Source organism: Aristolochia californica, unplaced genomic scaffold, assembly GCF_029961685.1.
Source record: "Aristolochia californica isolate CCGP_79_NKW_82.1479 unplaced genomic scaffold, dmAriCali1.0.hap1 SCAF_8, whole genome shotgun sequence".
NCBI classification, from domain to species: domain Eukaryota; kingdom Viridiplantae; phylum Streptophyta; class Magnoliopsida; order Piperales; family Aristolochiaceae; genus Aristolochia; species Aristolochia californica.
Window position 1 is genome coordinate 28,136,037 of NW_027182279.1, and position 15,436 is coordinate 28,151,472.

The 15,436-nt window shown below is 36.6% G+C and overlaps 1 protein-coding gene, 1 long non-coding RNA gene and 1 pseudogene across 4 annotated transcripts; all 3 read left to right on the forward strand.

Moving 5' to 3' along the window:
• Positions 1–8,608: 8,608 nt before the first annotated feature.
• LOC137939574 (protein transport protein SEC23 D-like) lies at positions 8,609–9,702 on the forward strand. The gene is made up of 2 exons (XM_068784850.1): positions 8,609–9,405; positions 9,508–9,702. Exons 1-2 carry the CDS (start codon positions 9,331–9,333, stop codon positions 9,676–9,678), a joined length of 246 nt encoding a protein of 81 aa, XP_068640951.1. The 5' UTR covers positions 8,609–9,330; the 3' UTR covers positions 9,679–9,702.
• A 1,741-nt stretch (positions 9,703–11,443) lies between these two features.
• Positions 11,444–15,436, forward strand: part of LOC137938381 (general transcription and DNA repair factor IIH helicase/translocase subunit XPB1-like) — a 48,244-nt pseudogene continuing 44,251 nt past the window's right edge.
• LOC137938609 (uncharacterized) lies at positions 12,172–13,957 on the forward strand. Of its 3 annotated transcripts, XR_011109881.1 has the most exons (5): positions 12,172–12,282; positions 12,411–12,470; positions 13,325–13,487; positions 13,575–13,639; positions 13,737–13,957. It is a non-coding gene; the product is annotated as an uncharacterized lncRNA (long non-coding RNA). The 3 variants fall into 3 exon arrangements; XR_011109880.1 differs by having other exon boundaries at positions 12,172–12,470; XR_011109882.1 differs by lacking the exons at positions 12,172–12,282; positions 12,411–12,470 and adding an exon at positions 13,147–13,244.

The window sequence follows — 15,436 nt, forward strand, 5'->3', positions numbered from 1 at the left end:
CAGTGAAGAACATATTTTACACGGGAATAATCCCCAATTAATACTATCACAGATCTTATTATAAGTCTAGGTAATAATCTGCAAACAAAGTAACCGAAAAAGAATTCACTTTAACTAAGATACAAGACGAAATTAAGACTTTAAAATTAAAAACAGAAAAACTCTCTGAGAATTTAGACTATCTAAAAAGTAGTAATGGATCGCAACAAAATATTGATAAAGAAATAGATTTAATATCCCAAAAATTGAAAGGCATCACAATAGAACCCAAAACCTCCTCAGCTAAAAAACCATGGCACTTTCACAGCAAGGTGAAGGATTTACCTCGGAAATAGAAAGTTCTTCTAGAAACCTTAATATAAAAGACAGAATAACAGGAAGGAGAAGTGTAGACCAAAGAGATATACAATTAGACGAAATAATAGATATAGATCAAGACATTACTATATTTAGCAATAACCAATTAAACCTTCTTAACCCCAGACAATTATATAGAACATGACCATTAAACTTTCATACCGGATTATTTAGACATTACCGAGAAATCCAGATTAGTTGTGTAGGACAAGATTCTGTTAACATTAACTTAATAGCAGAACAAGCCTTTAAAGAAATAGGGGTAAAAGGATTCATTTAGGTCTGATTGTAATAGGGGTAAAAGGATTAGGACGAAATCATCTAGGAACAAAAACCTTACTTAGTATCTACGATGATAGATGGGCAGACCCTAAAAAGGCAATGTTAGGAATCACTGAGGTAGATATGAATCAAAATGGAGGAATATTTTATTGCTCCCTAGACTTCCTTATTGGAATACAAGATTTTAGAAAATATATCAAAATAGGTATTCAGACAAAAGGATATGAATCCTTTGTAGGAAACAATCTTTTATTGTGTATTGAATTCTTAGGAAGGTGTACTTGTTCTGGCACTACTAGGTTCAAGGTTAAAATAGATGATGTAGTTAATTTAATAGGAAACAAAGGAATAAAATTAATTAAGCCTATTAAAGATTCTCCAGACATTTTAGTAGAATTAGAATGGAACCTTAAATTTATAGAAGAAAAAATAATCAGTCCTGAAGAAAGTATCATGTACACAGATACTAAAGGTAAATCATGGGCATCCAAACAAGAGAATCGATCTTTTAGTCCCATTCCACTTCTTGGGTAAATCTTCCTCAACGTCCGTCATTTCTGAATAACTGTTGCGCCCAACACTGTCAATAATACCATACGGTTTGACATTGTGCACAGCCCCTTTAGGGAAAAACCTCGCGGAAGGGAGCCAGTCCTGGTTATGAAAAAGCTGAGTCTCATCCCGCTTCGACCACAGATCGTAGCCTCCAGAAAATTGAGACCTGTTAGCCAAAGCCTTCAATTGCTCGTCGGCTTTGCTGGAAAAGAGAGTTGGGGCTCGCTCAACAGCCTCCCACGGTCGCTGAAGCTCAGAAACTGTGGCTCTAAGTTCCGCCCTCTGCCTCATTTCGTAAATCTGGCACTCATGGCAAAGACGGGCCTTTAGGAGCTGTTTGGCTTTTTGGGCCTGCTTCCGCTTCCACTGCCATTTCGAGACTCTGCAGTGGTAGGTACAAGGCCCCCCACCCAGTTTGTCACGAGGTCAGATGAGCCCAAACTCACTTGGGCTAGCGGAACTCCAACTCCCGTGATGGCCTACCTTCAATTCGTCAAAGGTAGTACAACCTCTCACCCCTTAGATCAACGTTGCAAACTCCTTCCTCTCAAATGAAGCATGAGCAATGAAAAGATAGAAAGACAATGGAATAGGAAGAGAAAGTAACCTTGTATTAATACTAGAGAAGATTACAAGGAGTGACCATCCAAGGTGGAAGGCCAGCACTCTACAAAAACTCTCCCTCTCGTCTATGCTGAATGAATCTACAAGGGTTGAATGCCTTGGTATTTATAGGCTTCAACCCATCCCTTCTCTCATGCTTCCGTCCAATGAGAGCAGAGATCCTCCCTTATAAAATCTCCTTGATTTGATCCTCCATTCAAATCCCTTGATTTGCTCCTTTTTCTTAAAATTCGTTTTACCATTGTTATTTTCCTTAGTCACTTTGTTAGCCGAATCATTCTTTCTCTCATATTCGGTTAACTTTTCAGCATTAGATAAAGCTGAAGCTAATGTCTTTACTTCCAGTGGGCTGAGCAAGAATTGAGAAGACGGGAAGTAAAGACATTAGCTTCAGCTTTATCTACTGCTGAAAAGTTAACCGAATATGAGAGAAAGAATTATTCGGCTAACAGAGTGCCTAAGGAAAATAACAATGGTAAAACAAATTTTAAGAAGAAGGAGAAAGGGGAGAAGAAGTCATGGGCAAAGGACGCCAAGGCTAGGCCGGAAGAGAAGAAACAAGGGGACAAACAAAAAAAGGTCCATTGTTTCATATGTGAGGGATTGTCTTAGAAAGAGGTTCCTCAATGCTGCTCAAACTGAGGTGAACAATGGAAGGATTGAGCCTAGGTTGGGCTCCTTAACACTTCTCCATGCTGTTGTCCGTTCAAAGGAGGAGAAGGCTGCTCCACTTCTGGTAAGACCCTTAAGAGAACATCTTTTTATCTCTCTAACACTTGCTGGACGTATTGTTAGAGCAGTGGTGGACACTGGCGCCACCCACAACTTCCTTTCGTCGGAGGAGGCTAGGCGCCTAAATATACGAGGAGAGAAAGATGGGAGCAAAATGAAAGCTGTAAATTCTGCTGCTCGTGAAGTCCAAGGCATTGCCAAGAACGTCCCGGTGGAGATAGGCAAGTGGGTTGGATTTCTAAATTTTACTATTGTTGTCATGGATGATTTCAATGTGATTTAGGGAATAGAGTTTTTCACGGTTTGTAAGGCATTTGTAATGCCGCATGTTGGGGTAATGGGGATTATGGACGAGCAAAGTCCTTGTACTATTTCTGAACTTGACAACAATGATGTAACAAAAAAGGACTTAATGCTATCAGCCCTCTAGCTTAAGAAAGGTCTTAAGCAAGGCTGCTCTACTTACATTGCTTTTATTTGTGCTGGTAGAGGTCATGCCTACCCCTAAAGAGATACAAGCCGTACTGCATGAATATAGAGATGTCATGCCTGAACAACTTCCAGCGAGGTTACCACCTAGGAGAGGGGTGGACCATTGCATAGAGCTTGAGCCCGGAGTAAGAAAGCCAGTACAAGCACCATACCGATTGGCGCCCAAAGAGCTGGATGAACTGCGAAGACAACTCAGTGAGTTGTTGGACGCTGGGTTCATAAGGCCAAGCAAAACACCTTATGGGGCCCCTATACTGTTTCAGACTAAGAAGGATGGAAGTATGAGACTATGCATCGATTGTAGGGCGCTCAACAAGGTAACTATAAAGAATAAGTACCCTATTCCTCTTATTGCAGATCTCTATGATCAGTTGAAAGAGGCGCAAGTTTTCTCCAAATTGGATTTGCGAAGTGGTTTTTACAAAATTCGGATTGCTGAAGGAGACGATCTGAAGAATCTAAAGGTGCATTTTGGATACTTACTATGCTATAAATAGATTCCGTATCTGACATGTATTCATCTACTTCTATGAGATCTTGTTGGACATTTTCTACAAGGGTGGATCTCTTAGAGTTAATGTTTTGTCTTTTGGGACAGGTGTTGGCTAAGTGTTCTGTTTGGCCACAAATATAGCAAGAAAGTTTATTCTTTTAGGTTCTTTTTGGGTTAAATCTTCTAACATGTCTATCTTTGTTTAAATATGGTTTCCTACTTTTGAATCTACGGATAAAGTATCCTTTCTTGAAGTATTTTTTATGTTTTCTTAGTTTCTGTCCCGAGTCTTTTAGACCATAAGCTTGGGTAGTATATATCTGCTTACAGAACCCATAATCATCCCCTTTAAGTTGTCTTTGTATTTGAATGTCTGTACATTTTTCTTGAAGGATAGTCATAATAAACTTGGTTCTTTGTCCTATTGAATACACTGCTGTAGGATTTGTTGTTTCTACGTTTTGCCATTTATCATATATTTCTTTTCCTAGTGCTCCTGGTAATTTCCTAAATAACTTTGTGCCTAAGTCTTTGTTGAAAGCATTTCCTGAAACACAGGTATAATAAAAGTAATCTTGGAGAAATTTCTTAACATATTTATAATTATGTAAACTAAGTTGCTCTAAATAAACTACTGCATCTTTTTGTAATGTTACAAATCCTAGATTAGGGTCATCTCCTGTTACTAATTGATAAACATTATTAACAAAATTATAGGGATTGGATCCTAGGCTCATTAGATGGCCAAATTCTTCTGGATTCCCTCTTTTATAACTTTCCCATAAAGCTTTTACGCTTTCTCCTAAAAATGTCTCCAAGTATATGTACATTTCTTCTACATCTTGAGACTGAAAGTTTTGAATATAGTCTGACACTACCTGATTTTTCCAAAGGTCTAATACTGTTGTCCATTCTTGGGGATCATGGGCTGAAAGATTAAAAAAATTTCCTTTGCCCATTTCTTGAAACTTTATAGGTCTTTCTATTTCTTTTCTTTTTCCTTTGGGACCTATCTTGTGATCAAAAGTTACTGGGTCACTATAAGGAATCCTTGGCATATTACCAGAATAATATACTTCCCTTGGAGGTTCTGTTTGGACGGAAACTTGAACTAAGCCTGTATGTACTACTGCTTCAGGCAAAGTCTGGGAGTGTTGGATAGGAACTTCTGTTAGGGCTTCATCTATTTCTTCGTAGCATAACAATTTATTATCTAATTTGACTATGGAGTTGTCTATCTGTTGTTCAAGGGCAAGAATTGTAGAATTATTAGGTTGTTTACAGCTTCCTGGAACTTTACAGGGACAAGATGTTGATTTTGATACCAATTTAAAGGGGGTACTAATTTAATTTAATCTAGTCTGGAGTATTTAAAGGTGAATTATTACGAGATTTTCTTATTACTTGCCTTCTAGGTATAAATATTTGCCTAGGGGTTTCTACTACTCTTCTGTAGGAATAAAGGATAATATAAGACAGATAATACTAAATATGAAAATATTACAAATAACAATTGTTAATGCTATAAAAACAAAGATCGTGTATCTAATATTCTACCTATAGTATTAGCAATTAAAAATATGTAAGAAACTAAAACGTTTTCTAATTGTTCTGGCAGGAAAACAAAGTAATTAAATAATTCAACCACTAATATAAATAAAAACAGAATACTAGTATAAGTTCCTATATTTTAAATCTTCTACCGTAATATATGGAGTTGTAAAAAATAGCTAGATATATATAGTATATAGGTAATATGGGTAAGATTATTCTAAAAAACTGTCTTAATATTTTATTAACTAACCAAATAAACATAAAAGTATAGCAGTGTTGTGCTTCCGGGAGCAACGCTTGGCTCCGAAGAGGCAGAGGCATTTGTCAGCCCTCACCCAGCAGTTTCCAGCCTCATATACCCTTATGTATAAACACAAAAACAAACACCAAGCCACACAATCTATAAAACTTAGCAGACAATAAAAACAGTGAGATTAAACAGATAAGAACAATACCTAAAGTTATAAAAAGCACAAGCATGGAGATGATTACGAAAAATAAGTAAGAAGTGTAATTCCCGAGGGGTTTATCTTTAGATCAAAGTTGTTTAGATCTTTATGCTTACTCCTTCAGGTATGGGAAACCCAAGACACAGAGAGGTGTGCAATTTCCTAGCATTAAGCTTCTGCCACGGGCTCCAACATTTTGTCCCAAGAAAACAAAGCCCTGAAACCTCCTTGGGTATAAACGGGCAGAAACAAGGGACGCATGGACCGTGAAGCATCAAAGGAATACCGCAATGCTTTTACTCTGTGCTTGGGATTAACCCCGGTTTAGAGGAGGAAGGTACAAATCTAAACAGACAGAGATATTCTTTGATTAAATATCTTTGGGTTTGAGGATCTTCCTCTTGATCAATGTTCTTAAGCACAAGTTGTTGTTCATTCGTAAGAACATTAATCTGATGCATTTGTGCCATAGATTGTAGATGAGAACAACTACAATCTTGGTCTTCTTCTGATTGGCTGGATGAGGCATAATCAATATCATCCCCAAAATCAGAGTTTAAGAGAATTTTGGCCAACTGAATTCTTAATCCTTCATCAATCTGAAGTTTGTTAAGTTTCTCTTTAGTTTTGCATCTATTTGAATAGTGGCCTAATTTACCACATTTGTAACAGACAATTTTCTTTTTGTCTGGAGGATTTCTTCTAGGAGGTGGTCTCTGACGAGGAGGAGGTCTCCTAGATTCATGACGAGTCTTTTGATGAGACTGTCTTTTTGGATATCTCCTACTCTGGTGTGAATAGGGTTCATGTCTCTTAGAGTGAGAGACTTTACCTTTTCCCTTCCTTTGATTGGAAGGTGATGGACCTGTGTCACAAGCAAATTGTTCACAGAATTCACCAAGCTCACGCTTTCCAGTAAGATTTTGTTTCTTAAGCTGAGCTTGAAGCTTTAAATCATTACATAAGGTCAGCCCTTCTTGGATGATAGCACTAGTAAGGAGACCATATGTATATTGATGGTAGTTTATAATTCCTACCTTATTACCTAACCTTTTTCTTACCTTGCTGGCAAAAAGAGTTGGTAAACCATCAATAAATTTTGCTTTCCAATATTCATTATTGGCATCTGGTCTTTGCATAACCTTAGTGAGGAAAACATCTTTATACCAGCAAAACTGGCTAAGTGTTCGACACCTAAGATTTTGCAAAACCTCTCTTCCCTTATCTGATTGGGAAGTCAGATTTCCAATGAAATGATGAACAATACAGGAAATCAAGGTATAAATTGCATCGTCCTCACCTAGGTAGGCTTGGCCAGATTCAGTTTTGATAACCTTCTTTAAATTATAAATTTCCTGATGTTGTTCAGGGGTGAGGATATTATCCCACCAACCTTTGAGAGTTCCAGAAAACCCTACAGTAAGCATTTCTGCAATTCCTTGATCGAAATTCTTATGTTGCCGATAGATTGTACAATACATAAGCATTCGGTGACAATGTTCCAATATCTGATATTCAGATAATCCATCTATATTCCATTCATAAATGGATTTGCCATCATAAGATTTTTTATCTAAATAAACATTCTCTTCATACAATAGGTCTTGAGGTGTAGGCCTATGGTAATAGAGTTTGTTAGGTAGATCCCATTTCCGAGTAGACTTTTTCTCATAATCCAATTTTTGGATACTCGGATCTTGTATCATGTCTTGAAGAATTTCTTCAGTCTGATTGACATTGGTTAAACCTAAATCGTTGAGATTAGAGTTTTGACCAATATCAGAATCAGAATATGCTGAAGGAGTTAAATCCTCAGAATTTTGAGATGAAAAATCTTCATTTAGATCTTCGTGAGATTCTAATGTTTGAATACTTTTCAAAATCTTCGCAGCTTTTGCTTCTTTGGCTTGTTTTAGTTGATCTTCAGAAAGATTCAATCTTCCAAGCTGAGATAATAATTCATCAACAACTTTAGAATTATTATCCCATTTAAAGTTCCTAATAGGAACGGGTGGTTTGATGAGCGGTTTATTGTTCATCAACAAAGGTAATTTTCGAGAAGATAAGTCATAAGGATTTTGACAATATTTCTCTGGATTTTACCTTTATCCAAAAAATCTTCAATACGAATTAGCTGTTGGCCAATTGTTTTGAGATTTAAATTGGTAAAATTGTTTTGTCTCCTGATTTGACCCATAGGATTAAGAGTGGAGAGAGAGAGAGAGATGCTCGTGCTTGTCAGCCAACCAGATGATTATTGTCGGAGAGTAGACAGTTAATGACCCTATGTGCTGTCTTTCCAAACCATGAGGTCAACAACCTGTCCTAAGAATGTATCTGTTCTCAAGGTGGTTAAGAAGGTTTCTTGCCTCATCCATCCCAGTGTTGGTCAAAGCACGCCTCTGATTAAGGTCTCAAGGACAAAATGTACCACTGTGATGAAGGGAATTTTGGACCTTAACTTGAGCGTGTTTGGCATATGCATGTAGACCTCTGACCCAGGATCAAGCAAACATCTGGTGAAGTTATCTTTCTGGACATCAATTCGTAATCCACTAAAAAAACTGAGTGAGCTTGCAGATGGATTTCATAGCACTAAATGCAGAGTGAGGGAGGGGATGTGGAGGAAACCATGAGACTGTTCAAGCATTGTGGCCTCTGCTTCATTGTTTGAGGCTGTCTAGAGATTGCTTTTTCATCTTGCTTAGACTTGAAGGAGCCTCTTCAAATGTCACCTAGTGGGTTTAGGCTAGATCCCTCCATTTTGGAAGCTCTCACATATGTTTAAGGAGATCGATGACAAGTTTTTTTAAAAAAAAGTTCTCATGCTGTTTCTTGGGTATGCACCCCTCGCTCAGCAATTCTCCATGATATTTCTTTCGTTGGGAGTGGCTACAGCAGTCAATCCTATCATGGGTGATTGCATTCCCCTCGTATAGATGGACTGGCGATGATGGGCTCCTTGCAGTCATCTAATGTTTTTAGTAGGCTCATGTATCTATTTCTCTACTATCTAAAATAAAAATGACAGAGAGAAGGAAAAGGAAGTGTTGTGCAGTGATGGGGAAGATGCAGTCATTAGATTTTGTTGGTTCTCTTATAAATGTTTCTTGGGAAGGGGCTTAGAAACTCTGTTTGTGCACCAATTGGTGTATTGGTCTTTGTTTCACCCTTATGATGTTATTTGTGGTTGTGATTTGGAGCTTGGATGCAGGTGGTATGAAGCTGAAAGCTGCTTAGCCTTTGCATGCATCCGCTCTTTGCCCTTGATTTCTCATAGTGGAAGACATAAAGGCAGATTATGTTGTTGTTTTTTCTATTGAATTTCTTTAATATTACATAAAAAATTTATGGGAGAGGAAGGGAGGAGGGGAAATTAACAGATTAGTGGCTGGAGTGCCAAAAAATGTAAAAAAGGGCTTGTCGTCTTTGCTGCCTGCCACAATGGCAATGAGGCTCTGTGCTTTCATGGACATTTTGATTGTGTGGTCACTACCTTCTCCATTGATTACATGAAAATTTTGCGTTATCTTTATTCTTAAATAAAACATCTATGAGTAAGCTGATTGGTAGTGAGTGCTAGATTACCCTCAAACTGGTTTGTTTGACTGTTTTATTAATTGAAAGAGGGTGAAGCTTTATTCCGATATTACATGTATGACTCAACACAAGTATATGACTCATAATGGGCAAGGATAAGCTATAGTCCACTACTGTCTATATTTTGACAGTTTCATGGGTAGCTTAATCTAAGTTCATTTTTGAAGATATAATTGATGTTTCAGATACCGGATGCTTAGCCGTTCATATGCCTTTCGATGCATACTAAGATTGAGAACATCCTCTGATTTCCAGCCAGGACGCTCGGTATGGTCTTGGAGATCTTCAAAAACATTTAAGTTTTGCTTCTGATTCATATCTAACTAAGAGCTGCTCTTATGTGGTCTGATTTACTTTTTTCTTCTATAGTATGGTCATTTCTTTGCAGATCCTCAGTATGAGAACGTTCAGCACATTATATGTTGCGACTTTTATGCCACTTATGGTTATGACTTTGATTTTTCTAATTCTGTGGGATTCTCGAGGTATTCAGATCCTGTCTTGATGTCATATACTGAGAAGGATGGGTCTTTATTTTAGAAATATGAAACAATGTCTTAAATCATGTACAGACACACAGAGCCTCCTGTGATACAAATTGCTTTCCAGTATACTGTCATTGTGCCATCTGAGGAATCTTCAGTTTCTGGATCAAGTGCTGAAAACAAGTACGTATAACCAGCTGCCATGTGCTAGGAAGTCCTTGTCTTTTCATTTGTGGTCATTCTGTGTTTTAATCGACTAAAATTTATAATTGCTCTTACCTACAGTTAAAGTTGTGTAAACATCAAAGTTTTTTTAACCCAGAATCATATGTATTTTAGGTTTCTTGTACTATGTCATCACAAGGATTTCTCTGGTTTTTCATATTATATTGTAATTAGTATTATAGAAGCAGTGTATGGAGATCAGAAATTGGTCTAATATTAGAGTTTCTTGGGAAGAGGAGTAATAAGCTGTTCTCTATCTCTTTTTTCGTTTTTTGTATAAAAGCAAGATAGTAATTTATTAGTAGAGAGAGGTACAAGATGTTAAAAGCAAACTTAAAAAGCATACAACTGAATAGTTATTAGCTGTTCTCTATCTCTTTTTTCTTTTTTTGTATAAAAGCGAGATAGTAATTTATTAGTAGAGAGAGGTACAAGATGTTAAAAGTAAACTTAAAAAGCATACAACTGAATAGTTATTAGAGGACATTAAAGAAAACAAATACAATAGCACAACCAATCTATTACAATGTTAAGCAATGGGAAGGGAATCTCCCACAATGAGTTGTTGTTCCAAGAAATCAGTTAGATGATTCACATCCCCATAGAGTGGCATCCAGCTCTTCCATCAAATGCCTATAAAGGTCGACAATTTTCTCAAAAATCAGAATTAAGCATCAAGGTGAGGACTTCCCTAAACATCCTGCTTGAAACAACAACCAAATCACCTCAATGATGGCAGGATTAGAAAAAAGAGTTGGTAAACACTCTTAAGGCCTATGAGGAGGATCAAAAACTCTGCCTCAATGGGTAACACTGCATCCACCAGCTAGGCTAGGATTGCTCTGAGATCAAAATTGTGCTTTTACCACCTGTTCTATGGTGGTGTCTACTCCTTGATTGTCTCCATTCTAGCAGTCAAATGTGAGGCAATCAGCTTTCTGTTTCTCTCTGAATGGATCCAAGGAGATGAAAAAGGTCAGGAATTTCACTGGACCAAAATTTTATAGATTGTTTTGCTTCACCTACTAATACTAATGTTATTTGGTGCAGGCCTCTTGCGAACAACAATTAACAAACTGAAACAAGACAGAAGTATCACTCCAAAGCTCACATTTATTCAAGGGGGACAGGACGATGCCACTGTGTTCGAAAACTATCTCATAGAAGAGCAGGATGTTGATGGTAATGGTTTAACAAGTGTGGTAGGCTTTGTATCCTTCTTGGATGAAGTGACTCAGCGGGTGGCGGAGTATCTTGCATAAATGAGTTAGCTAGATAAATGTTCTTGCAGTACCAAATCATGCTTTGTGTCAAAACCCATAGAGCATTGGTATTCTGCTTCCTCGTCTTTTAGTTTCTGCTCTTTCCAGAGGCGGTAGTCAGAAGGGGCGACGAACGAGTCGTCCACCCCTATAATCGCTTTCGAGTGAAGAAAGAAATAGGTCCCTCATCTGTGTCCCTTAGAGTGAGCAACAGAGAACTAATTAGAATCGAGAATACTGAAACCGAAAAGTATTTCTTCCCTTTTTAGAAGCAACTCGTTCATTTTGACGGTTACTACATCGAACTGTGGGACTCATAAAATATGGCTGGACATGGTACTACTTTCTTTCTTTCTCCTAATTATTCAATCCTATGGTTCAATTCTCTGCGAGCTGAAATGTCTTCATGTCTCTTCATTTGCATGGGAAAAAGGTCGGCCTAGTAAGAAGCTCAGGACTTCCACTAACGTTATGTATTTGGTTGCTCTCCTGTTCTTCCCCTGATTGTTTTTTCTTGGCAGGAGGATTATCGAATTGCTATTGTTGATGACGATGTTGATTATGCCGAAGATTTTGGTGAGGATCGTCGTGAAGGTATTACTTTTGCTCGTTTTTTCGTTTTGTTTTAGCTTTTTGTTTTTAGTTCACTTTAGGTGCTTGAATTGTGTTTATGGGTACGGAATATGGATTATGAAGATGAAAGCGAACTGACGAAGAGGGATTTTTCTAAACTCGAATTAAAGCCTGATCATGCAAACCGCCCTTTATGGGCATGCGCTGATGGCCGGATCTTTCTTGAGACATTCTCACCGTCGTATAAGCAAGCCTATGATTTCCTCATTGCAATTGCTGAGCCCGTTTGCCGGTATTTAAGATGTCCTTCTATTTTCTTCTACTTAAAACTCTGTGTGGTTGCTCATTTTCATTTTGTTGGAAAAATGTTGTGCAGGCCAGAGTCTATGCATGAGTATAACTTGACGCCTCATTCCTTATATGCTGCTGTTTCTGTTGGGTTCGAGACTTAAACAATAATTACTGTTTTGAACAAGCTATCAAATACTAAGCTCCCTAAAGAAATGATTGATTTCATTTATGCTTCAACTTCTAATTATGGGAAAGTAAAACTTGTACTGAAGAAGAACCGGTACTTTGTGTAGTCCCCTTTCCCAGTGGTGCGAATTTGGTCTCGTATTCTATCACAAGTGGTTTATTATTATTATTGATGTTGTTATTATCATTATTATTATTCTTATGGTGATGAGGGGAATTTGGAACTTATTGCTTTACATGATACTTGCAGGTGCTGAAGACTTTGCTGAAGGACGAGGTTATATCTAAAGCGAGAATTTATTCCAATGAGGTAATTTATTTTGCTGTTATTTTCTTCATGCATGTCCACTTTATTTTTCTGAGGTGTTATTTTGAGTTGTGTCTTTTTATATTTTGTCTTTTATCTTATCTTTTTGGCGAGTGACAGAAAATTTACATTAGAGTTTCTATGGATTCATCTATATGCCTATTCTTTACATATTTTACTATTATTCAAAATGGTTGCATTTACCATTTAAATCATGAAGTTGTTTGCTTGTTACAGTGGAAGAAAATAACTTCTGCTCTTTTTCTTTTTCATAGAAGGGAAGTGGAGTTTGAACATCTCTTTTGAAAAAAAAAAACTGTGCTGTTAAATAATTTAATCATTTTTTGCCTGCATAGTGAATCAAAACTCATTTGAATTGAAATTATGAAATCATCTCCAAAGCCACTATCACACTGCAGCATGGAGAGATTATTTGTCACTATGGCTAAACCTTCAGATAAATGGTTAAATTTCTATGATAGATCATGAGAGCCACTATCACACTGCAGCATGGAGAGATTATTTGTCACTATGGCTAAACCTTCAGATAAATGGTTAAATTTCTATGATAGATCATGAGAACTCTGACACAAGTCTGATGGTGATGCAAACTCTTGATCTACTGTTTAGAGTTCACAAGGAAGTGATGTATTTACAGTTAGCAAAGCTTTGAGTGAAATGGATGGTGGTGGTCATCAGGAGTTGTTCACTTGTGCTGATGTGGCAGCAATAGCTGAAGAGAAAGAAACCCATTCTTTTGAAATAGATCCTACTCAAGTAGGGTGGTCTATGAATGATGATGTATATTTAAGTGATTAGTGGTTATAATTTTTTTGACCCAACTTAAACATTTACAGGTTGAAAGTGTCAAGCAAAGGTGCTTACCAAATGCATTAAAGTATCCCATGTTGGAGGAGTGTGACTTCAGAAATGATACAGTAAGCTTTATTTCTCACCAAATGCTTGATTTGTGGCAGTGATTGGATTCGGGTTCTTCAGAGTGTAAAGAAAAATCAAAAGGTGAATTTCTTTGATCAATTCTTTATTATGATATTTTTTAGTATATTTTTTAGTTTTATTTATTAAAATTTTGTTTTATGATTACAGCCTGAGAAGAAGAGTGTAGAGATAATGCTACCAGCTACATGATTTTTCATGTTTCTCTCATCATGGTAATTTTAATATTTTTAACGACATTAAGTAACTAGTAATGGAAGAGTATTTTTTTATCTGACAATAACTAATTTTATTTTTTTGTTTTTGTCGTAGGTGGAGATTTTGCTCATGCAAGGACGTATATTATTTTCTAGCATTAAGAGAAACAATTATAGTTTGTAATTTTATAATGGATTTATAGTTTTTATTTGGGTGATTGTAAATTGATAGTGATATTTCATTTAATTTTGTTGTGTTTGATTATTGTATGAAGTTTATTTATAATATTATGCAGTGTATAAAGTGTTTAGACTATTTTATGGAGTGTTTATGGAATGTATAGATAATTTTATGGAGTGTTTATGGAGTTTTTATGGAGTGTTTATGGAGTGTTTATGGAGTATTTATGGAGTGTTTATACAGGTATTATGTATATTGATTATGCCGAATTTTAAGTAGAGGTCATGCCGAATTTTATACAGGTATTATATACATAAATTATTCTCAATTTTAAGAAGAGGTTATCCCTCAATCTTATACATGTATTATATATATAGGTTATGCTTAATTTTTTGTAGAGGTCATGTCCAATTTTATGTAAAATGTATGTATAATTTTATATATAATTTATTTGATATATATTTTTTGAAAATTTTAAAATGTATGTGAGGCTCGAGTTCGGCTCGAAGCTCGGCTCGAAGCTCGGCTCGAGCTCGGTTAAAATTTTTGGGCTCGAGCTCGATAACAATTTTAGGCTCGAGACGAGGCTCGGCTCGAAATATTTAAATCAAGTTCGACTCGAACATAGGCAGGTTCGAGCTCGGCTCGGCTCAATGCCACCCCTAATTACACATTGGTTATCCATGATTTCATCCAATTTCATGTATAATCTTACTTCATCTTGGTACTGTGATTATACTGATTGTCACATAGGCTAAACATAATTATGCTTACCGGTGGACATCTCCATCATGATAGGTGCAATTTCAATTAATTTTTCTATTACCAAAAATTTAAAGAATCATGTAGTTGGAAGTAGGCTGCTCTCTTTTGTAGTGTGGAATACCAAATGTCTGACATGGTCTATTTAAAGTAACTTATCAAGAACTTTGGTGGTGATGCTATTGGATGAAAAAATTTAAATTTCAGAACTTCCGTTGTGGTTGCCAGTCATTTGGAGTTATTGTACTGACGTAGTGCTTGGTGATATCTTATATCGCGATCTATATCATATAAGATTCTATATCAAGAATATGTTAATGAAGCATAATATTATCATATCCATTCTTGATAATCCTTTTTAACATTTTCTTTCATTTTTCTCCTATCAAATAGTCAGGCTGTTCCATGTATTTCTTAATAAATTCTTTCTTTTTTCTTGTTGTCATTGAAAAAAAATTCTTGTTGTGCCTTGGTTTTTGTGTTTTTTGCCACAAATTAGTTGAGCTGCATTTTACTGATTGGTGTTCTGCATCTTGTCCAAGCATATTGATTTGTTGTACGTTTATATTTGAACTTTTTTTCTTATATTACCTGACCTTGTAGATGCAATGTCGAGAACCTGTGTGGCTCGATTATTTGCTATTTTGAGGGTGCCAGTTTTGGATGTACCACCCAAGAGGTGGTCTAGAGTTGGTTGGTCAATGCTACCACATGCTTGCACTTGCAAAGACATCATGCTGCTGAGTTATGTAGGAGTTTGTCCTATGTAGTGGATTGAATAATGTGGCAATGATGAGGCTGTCAATTTGCTCTAACATGAGCGAGCCTCTTCATGGTATGAGCCCTCCATTGGTGGGTGCAAGCTGTCGATT

Coding starts and splice junctions, on each gene's coding strand:
- LOC137939574 (XM_068784850.1), top strand. CDS start 9,331: ATGCTTAGCCGTTCATATGCCTTTCGATGCATACTAAGATTGAGAACA. Junction 9,406..9,507: donor ATTTCCAGCCAGGACGCTCG/GTATGGTCTTGG, acceptor TTTCTTCTATAG/TATGGTCATTTCTTTGCAGA.